Source organism: Taurulus bubalis (assembly GCF_910589615.1).
Source record: "Taurulus bubalis genome assembly, chromosome: 1".
NCBI classification, from domain to species: domain Eukaryota; kingdom Metazoa; phylum Chordata; class Actinopteri; order Perciformes; family Cottidae; genus Taurulus; species Taurulus bubalis.
The window spans coordinates 37,822,457-37,843,082 of NC_136589.1; the positions used below are offsets into that span (position 1 = coordinate 37,822,457).

The following is a 20,626-nucleotide window of genomic DNA, read 5'->3' on the forward strand; positions in this document are numbered from 1 at the left end:
TCTCGATTATTTCGATACTCATCAGCTTGTGCTGAGATGACAGCTCTGGTTTCTCTTGTACCATAAAAACACATTACTATCACTATTCAAAGGGAACTTATTGTCTCCTGAGAGGCGTTGAAATAAACCACAGTGACCGAAAGAAACACACTTAAAAAGGAAGTAAGAATCAAATACTACGAAAGTAAACACAAATGTGCCTAAATACATTGTGCACCGCAGAACATCTGTGTGTTCCACTGAAACTGCCTGTTTGGTTACATTTTAAACCCTTCTAACCTTAATGTCTGCTTCATAGATAACCAAGGAATGTCGAAATGTGTTATGGATCTATAAAACACAATTTCCTGCGCTGCATTCAGACAATTACTCATGTTTATATGATCTATTTTGCAGAGCCTGAACAGTAGCATTGGAACGTGCCACGGCAGAAATGGCTTATTGGTAAGAATCAATCCTTTTAATTGCTCTTAAATAAAATGACTTATCTTTGTGGTAAATTATCTGTATTATGTACCAAAGCCCTGGAAAACAACCTCTGTCCTCTGTTGCAGAATGGATTCCCGAGCAGAGATGGAAGCATGGTACTCCGATACATTCCTGACCCCACAGACAAACTTTTAGACGAGGCCTTCCTGCCGTCTCCAGGCAAGTTTCCTGCAACTTCAAAACCCCTCAGTGGCTCCACTTTTTCATGTTATTCAAGTGGATGTCAGGAGACCTCTCCCCTTGTCCCTGTTTCATTCGATGAGGAAGAGGGACATCTAGTGCACAGGAAGCATATTGCTGCCTGCCACAACTGAAGAACATATGTCATTTACTCTTTGTTACAGTGGTTTTTTGGTACCATTAGCGCAGACATCTTTAGTCTTGGAGTCCTGCAGTGGACTTTAAAAAGAAAGAACATCAAACATGTATTACCATCAGTGTATTAACCACAGTACCACCATTTTATTTTCATGTTTTCTAGATTCTCATTGTCCTTTTCACAGCAACAGGATTTACTTAATGTTTGATTTTAATCCTTTAAAAAATGTAGCTCGTAGTTGCATAGCTTTTTAAATGCAAACAACTTCCTTGAATGCACCATTGTGGAAGATATTTCAGAACAGATACTCCTCACAACTGTATTGCCACTTGATGTCGATGCAACTTTGATGTAAAAAGTCAATCAAATGAAAGGCACGCAAATGGCTGCTTGTCTCAGCTCCAGAAACACTGGATTCTACTTTTCCCATCATGTGTCTTGATAGCACTTTCTAAACATCTTCTTCTTTCAAGCTCCATGCCCAGAGTTCGTAACACATAATATATTGTTGAATTGTTATGACCGACTATGTAGTGCAATAATAAACTGACCTGTAGGTAGTAATAGTGAACTGGCCCTTTAACTCCAAATAGTGGCTGCCTGGAAAGTTGGAAGTCAATCTGCAGACTGAAAGCGTAGTGATGTAGTAGTTTGCAGTTAATGGGCTGAAACGTGCCATCATTATGTTCTATCTCGTGCCCTTGCTAATGTCAGTGTCTCTCTTTACAGACTACATGAACCAGAACGGAGTTTCAGATGTGATGAATCCCATCTACCAGCATCCGGGTGCGCCTCGCACCATCCTTCCCACCATCTCTTCCGACGACACAGAGAGCGAGTACCTGAACTGCTTTAAAAACGGTGGCAACGAACCCGAGTACCTCAACGAGAACACGCCCCCCGCCATCCTCCCCCTCACCTCCAACGGCACAGTGCACAACATTCAGAAATACCAGCCCCAGAATAGCATAGACAACCCCGATTACCAACAGGATTTCACTCCCACCTTCAAAACCCACGCCAACGGACACATCCCGGCGGCTGAAAACGTAGACTACCTGGGCCCGGACTGAGGACTTAGTGGATACAGACAATACATAAGAGACTGTTTCCTGTTCCATTAATAAGGGGCATTGATGTATCGGCTGAGAAGGCATAGCTAAGTGGTACCATCAATTATTATCCATGTCTTATGGAGTCAAGTGACCCTTTGTGCAAGCTTTCTGTGTTGTTTGCATGCAGGCATAGCTGTAACACAAAACCCCTCTCATTCCAAAGACTTTTTCTTTTTCACCACCAACCTACTAATGACTTTTTCTTGATCAAAGCTGGACGGAAGATGACTCAGTTGAGCTGAGATTTGCTTGATCGGATTGTGCTCTGTCCGTACGTCGTGTCAGGAAGTGGGAAAATCCCCTCTAAAGGTTGCATGTGATGTTGTATGTCATCCAAATGTGCTAAAAAAAAAGAGGACGTAAACGCCTCTTTTAAGAGAAGATTTAACTGTCTCCATTTTTAGGAGGCAGAAGGTCGATACTCCAAAGAACAGAAACTGGCAGCTCAACCCAAATCACAACCGAAGGTACTTGTGTTGTCGAATCACAAGTTAGATACGCAATCAGTCAACAGTATTGACGTGTTGGAATTTAAAGGGTGGACAGCACGCAGCGGTGCATGGCCCTGTGGGTGAGTCAAGAAGATAAAGGGAGTTTTTAAAGAGTAAAACGCTAGCTCGACTGTCGGGGTCCTTTCAGAGGCCGGACGACACTCATCCTGAAGGTTGAGTCAACAAGGAGGAAGAAAATGTTGCAATGTGCAGAGTGTACAGTCAGTTTAAATGGGAAAACTGGAGACTTGTATTGTTTAGATATGTTACTTTTATGCTCGAAGACAGTTCTGTATGTACTACAAACTGGTTGCTTTATCTCTTGGTTAGACACAAGAGTTTCCTGTGTCCCCTGATGTGTGATATCACACTTATCACATGTGGCCGTATTCACACTGGGTGGTTTTGCAGTTGAAAACCTGCAGCACTCCTGTAGCATGAAGCATATTTATGTCGACCCACAAAGTCAGCTTTGTATCACTGCACCCAGGAAGTACTTTATGGTCCTCTTGCTGATTATATCCCACCGTTAGCATTATTAGCATAGATTTTTTTTGGGACTTTTTTTTGCAGCTTAAAGTTTCTACTTGTGCAACGAAACAGATTTAATGTTTAATTTTTTCACTTGTTTGAAAGATTCTGGTCGAACTGTCTTTGGTCATTTGAGTAACTTGTTTGAATTTTTAGATTAAAAGTAGTGTTTCCCTGTAAACAGAGTTATTTTACACCCCTCATGCCAGAAACAAAGAATGTTTCTGATGGTTGTGGTCTCATCTATCTACAGTATATTATAATAGCTGGAGACTTTTCCTTGTCTGTTTATTTTTATTTTTTTACAAAAATGCAGACAGTTGTTTCACACAGGGTGTTGACAACATACAGCATCTATGAATTTGCTCCTAGCTTTAAAGTCTTGTAGTCTTGCAAGACCATTAAACTTTGCAAATATTATTCCTAGTTTTAAAGGAATATACTATTGTAGCAACCTGAAAGCCTACTTTTGCAGATTTTACACAGGTACATGTACAGAAAACAGTGAATATGCTGTATTATACCCCAAAATAGTCACCTATAATTTATACTCCGTACACAGTTTTTTCACATCATACGTGAATATGCACTTATTCCTAAATTGTGATTATTTCATTCAAAAGTGAACTTGAATAAATCTTCTTTTTTTTTCTATGGAAAGATGGTGCTTGTTTTTTTTTTCCTCCACAGCTTTAACAAGTGAAGAGCGAGAGACGGAAGGACTGGGAGCCCATTGATTCATTTATCTACTCAGTCGTTTTATCTTGATGCCTGCAGAATTTCAAGTACGCTTTGATGAAATGTATTGAGCAGATAATCAGCTGAAGGGGAGCAGCATCCACTCTGTCAATGTGGGCACCAATGGTTTGATTTATAACCACCGCTGACAAGATAAAAGAAGCTTGATTGATCATCTGAGACTCAATCGCATTGAATACACAGAATAAAACAATAGCGTTTTATATTTCATTGATCAAAAGTGACGTGTGTTGCTGACATTGTTTATTTTCCTGAACATTGTATTTGTTATTTATTCAGTTTGAAACCTAACTGAGGAGTTTAGCGGCCCTGTAGACATTTACATGAACGATGCTTTTCTTAAACACCAGGGCAAGATATACTGCCGTCTGCTGTGTTTCGAACATAAAACACTTAGGGTAATTAAAATATTAACCAGAGGGGAAAATATTAGATTAAACTCTCAATTTTAATGAGCTGCACGCTGAACTGCCAACACATCAGATTTCGACAAATTTAAAACTTTAGAGTAAAAGATGCATTACATTTGAGATGAAGTTAGTTTATATTTAGTTTACGTAGGTCTGTAGATTTGAGAGATTAGATTGCAAACTGTGTCATAAGCATAGGTCCTACATGTTCAAAGCTGTAAGGTTATAAATCATGACATTTATATTCCTAAATTTAGATTTTAAGCCTCAATAACAGAATTATATTTGTAGCTAAATGAGCACAATCATGGGGGATATTTACCATTATTGACAAATCAACACAAGGAATTGTCTGTTTAAAACTCAGCTAATCTGCTTCATCAGGACTGTTTAGGTTTGCTTTAATCAGATTGTATTGACAATTTTCCAAAGTATTTGAGAAACAGATCATTAACAACAACAAAGACCAGGAGGAAGTATTCACATGAAAGAGCACAACCCAATTGTGACCTTGTGTCAATGTACTGTTTGATTTAATTAATGAGTAATACAACTACGGGTTTTAAAGTTAGCACATTTAGATTTGGAGATATATTTTTCCATTATCATTATTCAAATTATTATTAATTATTGTATATGTTCTATATTAAATCATATACTGATGGCACGGCGCTGTCTATTACATAGTTTTTTCAACCAAAAATGTTTTGCGCTGGTTAGGGGGTACTTGGCTGAAAAATCAATCCCACAAGGTGTACATCACTGAAAAAAGGTTGAGAACCACTGGCCTAAAGGATATTGCATGAATTTCTCACAGATGTTATTTCAGGAAGGTAAGGCATGTTCAGAGTCATAACACAAGAGCCAGTTGAGCAAACTTATATCATTAAAGATTAAAGGTGCATTGGGTATGGTTTTCTTTCCATATACTGATGTCATGGAATTCAATAAACTGCCATTTTCAAACTATATAACTGCCCGAGTCAAATATGGATACCTTTTAAGGGTAAGTATGCAACACGTCCCTAATGGACTAATCTAATTTTTACTTTTTGATATAAAGATGTATGTAAAGGTTATCTTTTACTTCTTTTATGTCTTTTTTTTTTTAAGTCGTGTGACTTTGTCTGCTTCCTGAAACATCTTACACATTGTGTGTTCATGTGATGCAAACCTTCTTGCCCTTTGATCACCGTCTGCTAATGCTTCTTATTATCAGATATTGGATTTCCTTCTCTGTCCTGATAAGGTTGTGTCAACACCAGGGACAACAATGGAAATAAATCCAGGACATAATAGTGCTGATCCCTATCTAATTAGTTCTATTTTATAAACATGCTGTCAACAAAAATTGAACCAGACTCTGATTAATGAAAGAGGTTTTCAAAGGTTTTGCATTACTTTATGTTGGCGAGGAGATGTAGTGCGTCCTCAGCACCGTTTGGTGGCAGCACTGAGGCGGCAGTTTGTCTCCGCCCCCAAACAAATAATACAACGAAGAAGAAGCCATCAACAAGATATGCGAAACTTTAGGTGAACAGCCAGTACGATTCGCTCGTTTCAGGCAGAGGGATGGGGGTCCTACCAGGGAAAAGCCTTTTATGTCCACTTTTCTTCATTATCCTCCTGTCAGAGGGACATTTTCGATGGGTGAGTCAACTAACGCCCGTGTGCTCGTGACAAAAACATGACTCAGCTCGGTCTGCTGTTGCTAGTCTGCTGTTTATCTGAAGGGTCGCTAGCGAAACTACACATACCGGTTCAGCTTTTTTAAGGCGTTTAAATTTCTATCCGGGGCATTAATAGCGTTAACTGAAGCTCAAACATAATAATAATAATAATAATAATAATAATAATAATAATAATAATAGCTGAATAGCATGAATGTTTGTTGAAAATTGCACCAGCCTCGTTCGCGGGAACCAAAACTAGTGAAGACAGATTAGCTTTTCCAAAGAGACGAGTTTCGTGCTGTCATATGCTGGCAGACTAAAACTAGACTAGCTTAGTTATTTAGATTTATTTATAATAACGCTCAGGTAAACATGTTCCAGTCAATGTTGTGACCACCCATGTTTTTGTGTTCAAACGGCTCACAAAAGTGGAATGGGAAGAAAAAAAGCACTGAATGTGCAGCGTGAGCCTGTTACTCAACATCAGACATCAGCATAGTGAACATAGTGTGACTAACACTGATTGAGGATGCACTGCATCTGTTTTTAAATATAAATTGTATAGATAATGTAGTCATTGAGATGAAAAATAGAAAACTTACATGTCTATGCTTTTAAAAAAAAAAATTATACAATTTTTACATTTAAAGGATAATAATATAGTAATAGTACATATGTAAGTGACGTTACATCGACATTACACGAGACAATACAATCTTTGGGGTGCACCTTGATGGTATTGATCACACCTGACAAACTTTTTAGAATGCAGATTTAATCTGATGTTGGTGATACTCACTTGCTTATCTCTTGCTGCTCTTTTGACTGCATTGTTTGCACTCCCATTGAAGAGGTAATTAGGTCAATCTAACTCCAAAACTATGTGAAACGTTAGATCATTCAGAATATGATCATTGGGGTTTCAAGGTGAGGTTTTCTCAACATTCTGGTAAAAATAAAATAGCACGGATGTAGTATAAGAGTACAAATACTGAGTGTTTTGAGAAGGCAGTGGATAAGCGGGAAGAAGGAGAGGAGTTTGGGGGTCGTACATCAGGTTTATGTTACATTTATGACCGTTTCACACACAACTTCTGGTTCTTACGACATATAAACAAGTATCTCACAACTAGTTCTGAGTTTTGCAAGTTGACTTTGGACAGATAGTTGTTACACTGTAGATTGAGGACTGGCCGAGTCTGCAGCTGCACACAACTCCCAACTGAAGCAATAATGTAAATGCTGCCCGTGAACTCAATCCCACAAGTCACAAGTATGACAGAGTGTAACACTGGACATACTCGTAAAACAGATTGTAGAGTAAGTGAATTAACTTCCCCTCCCAACACAGGACATGTGAGCGCTCTGATGCTGAATAGACAGATAACAGACAACTTAAACTGCAGAAGCTATACATTGTATAAATGTGTATTAAACATTGAATTATCAAATAGGATGTTATTGTATTTTCTCTATCATATCACATTAAATAAAACGTTTCAAGTGCTCAAATTGAAGTTGGTCGGAGCCATAACAACAGTCACTGAGTGTTGATATGTTGCCTTAGAAATCTGACCACAGTTCTCCTTTCTCTGGCCTATGTGCATCACGTTTAATGTCAGGTTATGCAAGATGATCGTGCACGATGTGACTAAACTGACTCTGACTATTACAAGGCTATCTCTTTTAAATGCAAGCTCCTAAGGAAAACAAATTGCAGAAGTGAAATTTGTATTTTCAGACATGCAAAGCACGAGATACTAGAAACAGGCATTACTCAAGGTTTAACGCGTTCAACCTCAAGGTAAAAAGGGACAGCTTTTACCTCCGATCAGAATAGTCAAGTCCTTTTGAGCAGCCCAAACTAAGTCACATGCTCCTATAGTGGACCTACAGAGGAACTCTATACGAGCTATCTGTCTTAAATTGTTTGGACAGACCTTGTCCATGTGACCTCATCAGATAAAAATAGAAGTGGGCTTCTCTCAGTAAAAAGCTTTTTAACAGACTGCAAAAAATAAATGTACTGAATGCAGACCGAGGTTTTTCATAAAGCAAATGTATTGGTTTCAGTACATTGAACATGTTATATCACTGTCTTTTTGTTGTCTTTCTGTCAGGTTGATGCACAGCACTGTGTGTGGTATGGTGAGTGTGGGGAGTCCGAAAAGGTGCCTGGAAAAAAGTACAACTGCAACTACACTGGTCCTCCCCGCCCGCTAGACTCTAAGGGTTATGACCTTCTCACGGTACACAGAATAGCATCTTGACATTTTTGTCCTGTTTTTGCTGACATCTGATCAATCCTCTGTGATATACTTCTGCTATTCTAAAGTGATTTTTTTTTTCTTTGCACTGTGGAAAAAATCTACAAGAGTGTATTAAAGTGACGCTATCCCTTTTTGGGGTTACTTGCAGGAGCTTTGTCCTGGATACGACTATGGAGGCCGACGCCTCTGCTGTGACGTTAACCAGTTGAACACCCTCAAAGGGAGCCTCCAGCTGCCACTTCAGTTTCTGTCTCGGTACGCACTGCACTAGATGACACGCTTTGAAGGGCATTATGCATTTCTGAACAAAAATGATAGGAGTATTTGCCCTTTTGAATCTGTCTATACTTGTTCATCTCAAAAGTTGTTGTTTGAACATGCAAGCCTTTCCATGTCAGACTGGCTCACTGGCTAAATTACTTTACAGCATTTGTTATTGCCTTGTTTTTTTTCCGATGCAACTGTTGTGAACTTTGACATATTTTATTAAGTTATACAATGACCACTTTCATTTCATCTTTTTTTCTTCTTCTCACACTCGCCACCGTGCGTCCGTGTGCAGGTGTCCTGCTTGTTTCTTCAACCTGATGAACCTCTTCTGTGAGCTGACATGCAGCCCTCACCAGAGTCAGTTCATGAATGCCACTAAATTCACGAATGACTTCAATGTGACCAATGTCGTGGAAGTGGAGTACTATATTGGACAGACATTTTCCAATGGTGAGTTCATAGCCAGATGTTGATTTTTAGGTAGGAAAAACAGCGTAGTTCTCATTATTGTCACGCCTGCCGAGGAAACTTCATGAGTTTCCTACTTTAACATGCTATCAGTTGTGTGATTTTTGTGGATGATTTGCAGTCATAACTGCGTTTTTAGTAAATAAAATAGGGGATTGGTAGTTCAACTGAACTAATCGATTTTTCTTTTCTTTTTCCAGCCATGTATAATGCCTGTCAGGATGTCCAAGCACCATCCAGTAACGTGAAGGCCTTATCACTGCTGTGTGGAAAGGATGCAAAGGACTGCAATGCTACCAACTGGATCCAGTATATGTTCAATATTAACAATGGACAGACTCCTTTTCCTATCATCCCCACATTCTCAGGTAAATCATCTTTTAGGACATGCGGCAGAAAAATCTTCTTTTATGCACTTTAAACACACGTTTACTCTGTGTTATGAATTCACCATGCTGTTGTGCTGTATCTTTGCACTAGACGCCCCGGTGGCTGGTTACACTCCCATGAACAACAAGACGTATGCCTGCACAGAGGGCCTGGAGGACGGTTCAGGTCCTTGCTCCTGTCAGGACTGCACAAAGGCCTGTGGCCCCAAACCTGTGCCGCCCCCACTTCCCGCTCCCTGGACAATTCTTGGCATCGATGCCATGACTGTCATCATGTGGATCTCTTACACCGCCTTCCTGCTTACCTTTATTGGAGCTGTAGTGGGAGCTTGGTGTTACAGGTAGACCCAGCAGACCCACTGAAAACAAACATATTGATTCTGATGCTTGCTTCAGGAGTTGACACAAATTGGCTTGCATGGTTCTTTGTGCCTACAGTAGGAGGACCATCATGTCGGAGTATGGCCCCATATTGGACAGCAATAACCCACTGTCTCTCAATAGCGATAATCCTGACCAAGGTATTGTAATGCATGAAACAAGTGAAAGCGTTAGTCCTCTCTTTCTGTAATCATTCTTTCTGTTTCTGTTTCTTTGTTTCTTTCAACTTTCTGTAATGCATGTATTAACATTGTTGTATCATTGCTGCGTGACGTGAGCTAACTCCTACTCTTTTTCTCCTCTAAAGTAAATGCTTCATGCTGTGAAATACTGGGCGAACGCTTCGAGAATGCTCTGCGGATCCTCTTCAGTGCCTGGGGTTCCTTCTGTGTGCGGCATCCCGCTCTGGTCATACTAGGCAGCCTGATACTGGTGTGCGCCTCCTCCGGGGGCCTGGTCTATATGCGCATCACCACCAACCCTGTCGAGCTGTGGTCTTCTCCCACTAGCCAGGCTCGGCAAGAGAAGGACTACTTTGACAGCCACTTCGGACCCTTTTTTAGAACTGCGCAGCTCATTATAACCACTCCACTCAATGACACTTTTATTTACTCCCCCTACTTTGGAGGATCAGATGTCCCATTTGGAGCCATCCTGGACAAAGGCATCCTGCACCAGGTGGGTTAGTGGGAGAAGTCAATATGGAAGCTGAATCAATAGCAATATTTTGTCGTTGGAGTCACTGAGTTTCGTCAAAAGAAGTGTTGTTTCTGTCACCAGATAACATCATGTGAAGAACAGCTGCTTTTCTGAAAACTGTGGTTGATTGGTTCCCTTTTCTACTTTCCTTTTTTGCAACGTTAACCAACCAGGTGCTGGATCTTCAGCTTGCCATCGAAGGCCTTATAGCGACATACGAGGGCCAAAGTGTCACCTTGGAGGACATCTGCTTGGCTCCACTGGCTCCTTACAATAACAACTGTACCATCTTGAGTGTCCTCAACTACTTTCAAAACAGCCATGCTGTGCTGGACCACATTAAAGGAGACGAATTCTTTATTTATGCTGACTATCACAGCCACTTCCTCTACTGTGTCAGGTGAGGTATAAGATAATATAAGATAATTCTTTATTAGTCCCTCAGTGGGTAAATTGCGGGATTGCGGCTTCATTTAGTGATTTCCGTCTGTTAACCAATAAGATGGCTCTCCTACGGTCTTAACATTGTCTTAATTGCCAGCATAAATGTATTGCAGGTTTTGGAAACGGTAAAGTAAAAAGGTCAAAACTGCTGTGTTGGTCTTTTCTTCCACAGTGCACCAGCATCCCTCAACGACACCACTATGCTCCACGACCCTTGTCTAGGCACCTATGGGGGCCCCATCTTCCCTTGGCTGGCCCTCGGGGGTTACGATGGTGAGCTGGATTAACACCTTTTTGAGGGCAGAGAAGCGTTTAAGAATTTACATTAATTACATAATCACTTTGCAACCTCTCTGAAGATTCTCAAATTGTATTGCCCTTTTGGTCACTGAGTCATGTTACAAGTGCCCTGTTTGAAATTATAATATGGAAAAAGATCAAGAATGAGAAAACGTTGGTCCTGCTGCAGTGGGAACTACCAGAGAAACAGTTTTAAATTCTTTGTCAGGTTGAGTACTTTGTCACAACCAGTCAAGATGCAGTCATGAGGCTATACAGGTGTGGAGTTGGGATCAAAATGAAGCTTTACAAATTTGGTGTGGTGGCTGATGTGATCTGACACGGCAGATTACAAAGAACCATCTAAGAAGCAGTCATTGCAAACAGCAGGCACTAAAAACATGTTTTTGCAGGAGTGCCTTTCTTGGTTCTTCAATCCCCGCAGCATATACGCTAACCTCTTTAGGAGTTGTTGTTTTGAATGCACCTCTCTGTGTCGTTGCGTCACACACACCTGAACCACGCCTATAGCCGCCATTAGCTCCTCGCGGCATGCTGATTTTTACAGACCACTGTGGTTCAAATATAAACACATTTACTTAAAGTTGGACCGACAAGATATTTGTGATCTTGCAAGAATCGATCTGCAATTTAAGGTGTGATCCCATCGCAAGATGGTCTCCGGTTATTAATGTGGTTGATAACTGACGATTGTTCACACAACATTTACAATGAATGTGTCTTCTTTACAGAAACCAACTACAACAATGCCACTGCTCTGGTGATCACCTTCCCACTCAACAACTACCTGAACGACTCCGTCAGGGTGGGCAAAGCTCTGGCATGGGAGAAAGAGTGAGACATCTATCTGTTTCTGGAGAAAGAGTTCTTTTGACTCGCAGAAATCACCTTTAATGGTGTCTTTGCTTGAATTGTGTGCTTCTTTTTTATTTATTTTTTGCATTTCAGATTCATCAAGTTCATGAAGAACTTTAAAAATCCGAACCTGACCATTGCCTTTAGTGCTGAGAGGAGTATCGAAGATGAAATCAACAGAGAGAGCAACAGTGACATCAGTACCATCGTGATCAGCTATGCCATTATGTTCCTCTACATCTCCCTGGCTCTGGGTCACATCAACAGCTTCAGGAGAGTGATGGTAAGACATTCCATGCCATTGTTTTCCTTCAATGTGTCATGTTTTTTTTTTTATGGTGAAGAGTCTGTAACCATAATCCATATCTGAGATAGTTTACACGTTACACATTTGAACTCAAAACTAGTGAAACATGCTGGACAGCTTCCTGCTACTATGGGAGCAGCTAAAGGGAAGAGCATGGCTGATCCTCTGTCCTTTTGCCCGTACAGGTGGACTCTAAGATCTCTCTGGGTATAGCGGGCATCCTGATTGTGCTCAGCTCGGTGTCCTCCTCACTGGGGATCTTCAGCTATTTTGGCATCCCCCTCACCCTCATTGTGATCGAGGTCATTCCTTTCCTGGTGCTGGCTGTTGGGGTGGACAACATCTTTATTATAGTGCAGACATATCAGGTAACCTCCACAACCCCAATCCATTAAAGTGTTACGTATTAACCAATTGATTTGTCTCACGGTTTAATGCATGAGTTGGTCTTGATTACTCATGCTTTGAATTTATTCACCTGAAAAGTGACCTGTTTTCTTATGTTTGTCATGACAACTGTACTTGTTGTAAACCTCCTAAAAGTGTTTTTCCTTTTGTATTTCTGAACAGAGGGATGAGCGGATGCCCCAGGAGGAACTTCACCAGCAGATTGGTCGTATCCTTGGAGACGTAGCCCCGAGCATGTTTCTCTCCTCCTTATCGGAGACGGTCGCCTTTTTCCTGGGTAAAATACATCACCTATTTAATAGACCCTATGAGTACACAGACGATGTACGATGATGTAATGATGTAATGTAAGATATTTCTATACATTGGACAGTATTGACACAGTCTCATAGTTTCCTGATAAAACTGTTGACCTTTTGCTTCTGCAGGAGCCCTGTCCAACATGCCCGCAGTGAGGACTTTCTCTATGTTTGCTGGCTTGGCCGTTTTCATTGATTTCCTGTTGCAGATCAGTTGCTTTGTCAGCTTGCTCGGCTTGGACGCCCGGAGACAGGAGGTGAGACTGACGCAAATGAGGGTGACATAAATGATGATGCTGGAGGGCTTGCAGATGGCCGATTGGGAACTTTTAGATGATCTCTTACAGATTTAACGGCCCCACCTTAACATTGTATAAATGTGATTGAAAAGTTGTCATCCTACCAATCTCTGCACTAGCTATTTTAACTGGTTACTCCTCTCTGGTTGAATGTTTGCCAGGAAAGGGATTATTTGTAGCGAAAACCACGTTCAACAAGATTCAACACACGATTCAAACTTCACATTTGTTACAATTACCAAATGCTGCGTTGTCTGTTGTGTTAAAAAGGGGAATCGACTCGACATCCTTTGCTGTGTGAAGCTGCCGGAAGGTCAGGAAGGAAAGACGGACAGTTTCCTCTTCCGTTTTTTCAAGAAAATCTTTGCCCCATTCATCCTCAAAGAGTGGGTGCGACCAATCATAGTAAGTACCTCAGGTGACACTTTGCCAGTCATGCCAGTAAACGTGATGATTTAGTTGGACTCCTATTTGTCATTGAGTAGAATATATTAAAGAAAATGTTCTTCTTATCACGGGTTTTTTTCATCTCCCTTTTGTTCAGGTGGCAGTTTTTGTGGGAATACTCTCCTTCAGTATTTCTGTGGTGAATAAAGTGGAGATTGGACTGGACCAGAAACTCTCCATGCCTGATGTATGTCTTTACATTTTCTATCATAACTAACTTTTATGGATTGCTAGTACTTGACTCTTTTAATAGATGTGGGCAAAGTAGAATGGTTATACTAATTGTAGTAGCACTTATCGGCAATGCAGTTTATTTTGTGACCGTTTCAGAGCTCGTGTCATTCTATCATCTCACTAAATCAGCCAATCACCGAATATTCCATAACATTGCATTTGTGCTAGTGTCCTCCGTACAACATGTGCCTTGGTTAGCATTTCTGTTCTCATGGTGATCTGTCTCTTTTATCTAGGACTCGTATGTGCTGGACTACTTTAAGAACCTGAGCATGTATCTCCACACCGGCGCTCCAGTGTACTTTGTGGTGGAGGACGGTATTAACTACAGTAGTCCAGAGGGCCAGAATGCCGTGTGCGGAGGAGTCGGCTGCAACAACGACTCTCTGGTCCAGCAGGTCTACAGCGCCTCACTCATCAGCAACTAGTAAGTCTCTGAAGAAGTTACATCACCGACGGTTTACTTGCACAAGGCAGAATTGAATCTTTGTGCTGCAGGATGGAGCGTTGCATTGGTTAACGTTGCATTGGTTCCCTCCACAAAAAGACAATGGGAATTTTTTTTCATCAGATTTGGGATTATTGCAGAAAATAAATTCTGTGGCAGACAAATATTTATGATGATTTACTTACTCGTTCAGCAAAATAATCTGCACAAATCATAAAAATTGATGAGTAGATTATTTACTGTCATATTTTATGTTGCAGAACACAACGTTAAAGACTTTGCTTCATGCATCTAACCAAAAACCCATTCAACAAACCCACTGACTTTGCAACAAGGGAACCAGAAGTGCAAAAGTGATAGTTCATTAGTTTTAGGACTCATTCATATTCCTTTTATCTCATTGAAGATTTAAAACACAAAAAAGAGTTACAGGAAGTGGCCTAAATCCTGTTTGATTTTTTTTTTTATTCCAATTACATTAAACATACAGCATACATTTGAATGGATATGATAGTTAGGCACCACAAACCCAACAATTTTGGAGTTCAGATTATGCGAAAGTCACAGAAGGACAAAACGTCGGCTCGATCTACTTTCTGGGTATATGATCTTTTCAATTTCACTTTTCCTTTGACTCCTAGCACGACCATGGCCTTCACTCCGTCCTCTTGGCTCGATGACTACTTCGACTGGGTGAAGCCGCAGTCCACCTGCTGTCGATACTACAACGCCACTGGCGATTTCTGCAATGCCTCTGGTACATTTTTATCTAACGTCAACATACTTTAAACCCTTGTCTCATTGCTCCGCTATCACAAGCTGCTGTGAGACTTTTTTGTGCCAGTTTTTCACACACAACAGGAAGTGAAAAAATATTGTTTAAAGGACATAATCCACGGCATTAACGTAATTCTTGTTAAAGTAATATGCATTGTATTTAAAACTCGGGTATTGGAATATTTAAAATGTATGAATGACTCACGCAAACCTATTCAAGTTTTCAAAAAGTAAAATATTTATATACCAGCAAATTAAGGGCATTATTTTATTATTAGATCCCTGGTTATTAAAATGAATTGCATGCAGTTAAAAAGTATCCTGTGAGTCATCAGGAGGCAATTTATTTGAGGAACTGGAAAGCCAGCAGTAAAAGTCCTTGCCCACATAGAATATTTACTGTACTGTTGGGCAATTTAGATGATGCACGCAGTTTCAGGAAGGAAATGAAAATTACCAAAATGTTAATAAAGTCATTGTCAGTATTTAGTAAAGACATCTATAATAAAAAAACAAGCATGGTTTACACCTGTACTGTTGCTTTTTAGCCACACAGTCTTCACAGTGGTTATAGCCACTTTTGAGGTCATTTCTTTAGTTCATGGATTTGTCTCGGAACAAATTTGTATATTTCTCCAATCCTGTGAGATTCCTGATATGTCTTCCCAGTGGTAAATCCCTCCTGTGTACACTGTCGGCCCATGACTCCCAGTGGAAAGCAGAGGCCAGAAGGAGAAGACTTCATGCAGTTTCTACCCATGTTTCTGTCAGACAATCCAAACATCAAGTGTGGAAAAGGGTAACTTTATAGCTCTGCTGAAAATGTTTCCTCTGTATTTGTATTGAAAACACATGACCTGTCGTTGAGCGCTTTCACTTTAACGTCTGTTTCTTCTGTTTTTAAGAGTGTCTCATTACATGTTTTGCCATTTTCATGGTTGGTAAATGTTCCCCTCATTTATCTCTCTCGCAATGCGTTCATGCTCCTCCAGCGGCCATGCAGCCTACGCCACAGCAGTCGAGCTGTATCCCAAAGACGCCGGGGTCGGAGCCACTTACTTCATGACGTACCACACCATCCTGAAAGAATCCCCAGATTACATAGAAGCTTTAAAAATGGCTCGAATCCTGGCCGATAATATCACTCAGTCCATGGGCCACAAAGTGTTTGCCTATAGGTAAGTCCTGTTTTACTACACGTAGGGCTCTCTTTGCTTGTTTCACAGTATACATTACATTATAGTTATTGTGACTGTAATTAGGTGTTTTCAGTTTCCCCCACTGCTACTGGTGTTTTCCTGTATCAGTGTTCTAAGGTGAAATACTTCACGTAGTTCAGGTTTTGCTTGTTTTTAAGTCAGTGTTCAAGGGCATTGGAGGAGGGGTTGTTAAGTAGGTCACAGATAAGCACACAGCAAAGAAAACATTATAAAAGGCAATATAGCTGATGTTTGACCTTGAGTCCCCGAATGTATCTTCCTATCTTGCCACCACTAATGTAGATTACAACTTTACAAAATTAGAATTGCTGTGACCTATTTAATGTTAGAATAAGTTGACTTACAAGTCTATTGCAGTGCATGACAGGATAATTCTGTAGGTTGATTGAAAACTACTAATAAAAATACATCCTGTTTTGTCCATCATTGTCACTAAATTATATTTTCCTTTTTTCTTCTTTTCTTACAGCATCTTCTATGTGTTCTACGAGCAGTACCTCACCATTGCGCATGACACGGCTCTGAACCTGGGCGCGTCGCTGGCGGCCATATTTGTAGTGTCGACAGTGTTGTTGGGCTTCGAGCTGTGGTCCGCCGTGCTGGTCAGCCTCACCATCGCCATGATCCTGGTCAACATGTTTGGCGTCATGTGGCTGTGGAACATCAGCCTCAATGCGATATCCCTCGTGAACCTGGTCATGGTGAGAAGCAACATGAAACACCGGAACATTATCCCAAGCACGATAACAAACGACATACGTTTTGAAGTAAAGCCAGAATGACTTTAGAAAACACATATTTGAAGTTATGGACAATGAGCTTTTTACGACATTTGTTTTTGTAGTTCTAGACATTATTTCTATCAGGTTTTGACACAATCTAACCTGCTCTAAAATGAAGAGATTATTATTTGGCCAACATTATTGGCCAAATTGTCAGTTGTAATTTATAATTGTTCATTCGATTTTTCCGAGCTACTTTGTGGTTCAACTTTGACTCCCTTTACTTAGTTCAGTGCAATGGACAATAACATGTTGAATAGCAACAATTCTTTCACTTCTAAATTATAACTCTGTTTAGCAGGATTTGCCATTTTGATCATAAGAACTAAAAGATATATGAAGGAATATGTAAAAAGAGTTGTAGCTTTTTTTCACTTTATTTCATATGGATACATTGCACCACAGATTGTACTTTTTAAACTCGTGACTTGTTTACAAGCCGTCTGGCTCTGCGTGTTGCTGACCCTAAGGGACATACATCCGTGTCCCTAGATGTCACCACCAAAAGTCTGTCTCTGTTAACAACTTTCCCTTCATCTCTCCTATGAAATATACATTTAAAGGCAGTAAAGCATTTTAACATTTTGGCCTTTATCGCTGAGTTGTGTCCTATCCTCTGTTGCAGTGCTGTGGCATCTCGGTGGAGTTCTGCAGTCACATTGTGCGAGCTTTTTCCATCAGTGTGAAGAAGAACCGAGTGGATCGGGCCGAGGAGGCCCTGGCTCACATGGGCAGCTCTGTAAGTCTCGCTTTATTTATTACCAATTTCACTATAGGAAGCTTTTTCTACATAAATCAGGAGCTTTTAGTTTAAAAAAACGTTTTTTGTAGACCGGTAATGTGGATATCAGTGTGAACAAGCTTGTAGTGCAAAATAAAGTCGAAGAATAAAGTTGTAATTGTGAGGAAGTTCTAAAATAATTTGGTTCTCTGTCCGTCAATACTAATTTATGACATCATCATATGACACTAGTTAATTTCCGCAGGTATTCAGTGGGATCACATTAACAAAGTTTGGAGGAATCCTCATCCTGGCTCTTTCCAAGTCGCAGATCTTCCAGGTCTTCTACTTCAGGATGTACTTGGCCATCGTGCTGCTGGGGGCCACGCACGGCCTCATCTTCCTCCCTGTGTTGCTCAGTTATATCGGTCAGTAAAGTCACACTTTTAAAGGACTGGACACGGAGTTTACAAGATTCTACGTCAGATTACATTTTTTTAGATTAAAATCTAACATGTTCTGATTATTTATTTTTTTCCCAGGTCCCTCAGTGAACAAAGCAAAAGTGTTTGCCGCTAACAAGCGCAACGCTGGTACAGAAAGGGAGTGCCTCCTCAACTACTAGCAGGCTGTCTGTCTGGGACAATGAACAATGAGCTATTTGTCTGAAAGAGACTGTGTGGGTGTGAGCGCAAGCCATTTCTGTGATTACTGACACACGCATCATCATCGTTGCCACTGCTATGCACGGATTTAACTCGGGAATATCCTTGGGATTGGGAGTGCCAGGAGTAGTACAACTGCAAAAGTTATCGATTTTCTCAGAAGACTTTGGACCCCCAACCGTTCCTCTTCCTGACACTAGAGTGAAACGGCCTGACTTCAGCATTTTTAGCGTTAGCAAACATTTATCTTTGATTGTGGAAGTAGGAGCAATACCAACCCCAACATCAGTGTACACACCAACTCTGTCAGTTCCATATGCTATGAGCTGTTTTGATTGGGAAAACTCAAATGGGTAAACTGCTTAGTTTTTTCATATTTTTATATACATATATATATCTCAGAAAAAAAACTGTGGAACAGGAAATTATTTACTTACGTGAGACTTTTATAGAACTATTTGATATTATGAATCATTTATTGACTGGATCATGGCACACAGTGGAGCTAACGGATAACAATAGTACCACAGGCCCTCATAATACCTGGCATCGACATCATACCCGGGGTTTATGTACTGTATTATGAAGCAGGACAGCTAGTTGTAGCATTTTCACCTCGCAATAATGTGCTTTGGACAGCAATGTTTACACTCCAGCACACTGGATTTTAAATGAAGTTCTAGCTCCTTTTACCTTTTTAGGAGTGTTTATAACAAAAGGTTTACATTTCTACATGGATGTGGACGTAAACGCCCTCAAACTGAGACCTGAAAGTTGTGTTTCATTCAAACACCAGAGTGCTGGAATACAGAGCCAAGACAAAACAGTCCAAGTACTTGTGCACACGGCACCCTTAGGTGTTGCGTGTCGCTCTCCAAACTGCATCCTGCCATGTCTTTTATTTCCACATTGGAAGCTATTTAAATTATCCAGTGCAACATTTCATTTTAGAGCTAGTTAATGTATCTTAAGTGTCCTTTTTGAAGTGTATAGCTAGGTTGTTCGTCCCTTCTTGGTTGATTTTACAAAACCCTGTGTGACATCAGTCAAGATACATGTGGATGCCAGGTAGTGCTATGAGACGAAAAATGACTTCACATTTAGGTTTATATGAAATGTTTTGCAGTTACTGAACAGAACATTTGTTGCATTAAGAGATGAAGAGAAGGAGCTTTACATTTAACTGTAAATATCTTAAACAGGACTAATTTAGATGTTTTCCTTTGTCATCTAGAGTGTGTTGATATAGAAAACTAGTTAATGATACAGTCCTGAATTTTAAGTTATTTTTTTCATTTTAACTATTAACATTTTGTTACCATGCATAGCTTTCTTAAAAAACACCAACTTTCATGTGACCTTGCAAGTAAAGCATTCCTTTGTTTTCAAGGAAAACAAAACATACCATAACCGTGACCATTTGCGTCACATGCTCGAGGTTGTAGCTGGTCGAGAGGATCGCCAGTTTAATTATAATACGGTCCTGACATCACTGTAGGAGGATGTTCAACATTTTACCCAAGCGGTTTAAAATCTGCTGGGATCTTAAAGGAACAGTACACTTCCTTATTTTTAATCAGGGTTTTTTTGGGGGTTGGGGGTGTAAGAAATATTGTTGTCGATGCTCAATTTAAACCTGGATGTGAAAAAAGTCTCTGAGTAAACGACTAAATAATTTGTATCATGATTAACACATAATTGTGCTTGTTAACTGTGCTGTACAGTGATATGGACAAATCACCTCTGACATGGAAGAATATTATTGTGGAAGAAGAGACTAAACCAAGCATTTGAATAATTTAGTTTTTAAAAATTTTAACGGGTATTAAATAACACTCAAACGTATGTGTTGAAGCCTGCTTCTCCTTGTTCTTTTCCAAAGGGCTTTTATTATTTTTTTTGTATGTTTTTTTGTGGAATTACATTATATGTATTATGCTAATACCCTAGTTAGAATGAGGTGGCAGTTAATCATAGAAAAACACTGCAAACATTCCTATGAAGTCTCCATGTACAGTTTTTTTTTTATTATTATTATTTATCTTTCTTTTAAGGTTAGTATAACTGCAGTGGATGCTTCTGTAGCATATAAGAGACACAGTTACGTTGTTTTCAGACTCACCACTGAGTGGCGCCTGAACCTGTTCATGAATCAT

General features: G+C 40.1%; 2 protein-coding genes across 2 annotated transcripts in view; both read left to right on the plus strand.

The window, feature by feature from the left end:
- The window catches only part of egfra (epidermal growth factor receptor a (erythroblastic leukemia viral (v-erb-b) oncogene homolog, avian)), a gene marked incomplete at its 5' end in the record, with an annotated part of 40,327 nt that extends 36,728 nt beyond the window's left edge, over positions 1-3,599 (plus strand). Inside the window, 3 exon segments of the mRNA XM_079214945.1 lie at positions 397-444; positions 555-648; positions 1,538-3,599. Coding sequence (XP_079071071.1) covers positions 397-444; positions 555-648; positions 1,538-1,881 — 486 coding nt within the window. The 3' untranslated portion in view covers positions 1,882-3,599.
- Positions 3,600-5,686: 2,087 nt separating this feature from the next.
- Positions 5,687-20,315, plus strand: npc1 (Niemann-Pick disease, type C1; the record flags this gene model as incomplete). Its single annotated transcript, XM_079229683.1, has 25 exons — positions 5,687-5,764; positions 7,908-8,036; positions 8,206-8,312; positions 8,620-8,777; positions 8,996-9,163; positions 9,276-9,525; positions 9,623-9,705; positions 9,873-10,243; positions 10,438-10,664; positions 10,881-10,981; positions 11,740-11,842; positions 11,957-12,146; positions 12,356-12,538; positions 12,741-12,855; positions 13,007-13,134; positions 13,447-13,581; positions 13,721-13,810; positions 14,094-14,284; positions 14,947-15,062; positions 15,752-15,881; positions 16,075-16,260; positions 16,772-17,003; positions 17,710-17,823; positions 18,071-18,233; positions 18,348-20,315. 25 exons carry the CDS (start codon positions 5,687-5,689, stop codon positions 18,428-18,430), a joined length of 3,831 nt encoding a protein of 1,276 aa, XP_079085809.1. The 3' UTR covers positions 18,431-20,315.
- Positions 20,316-20,626: the final 311 nt, after the last annotated feature.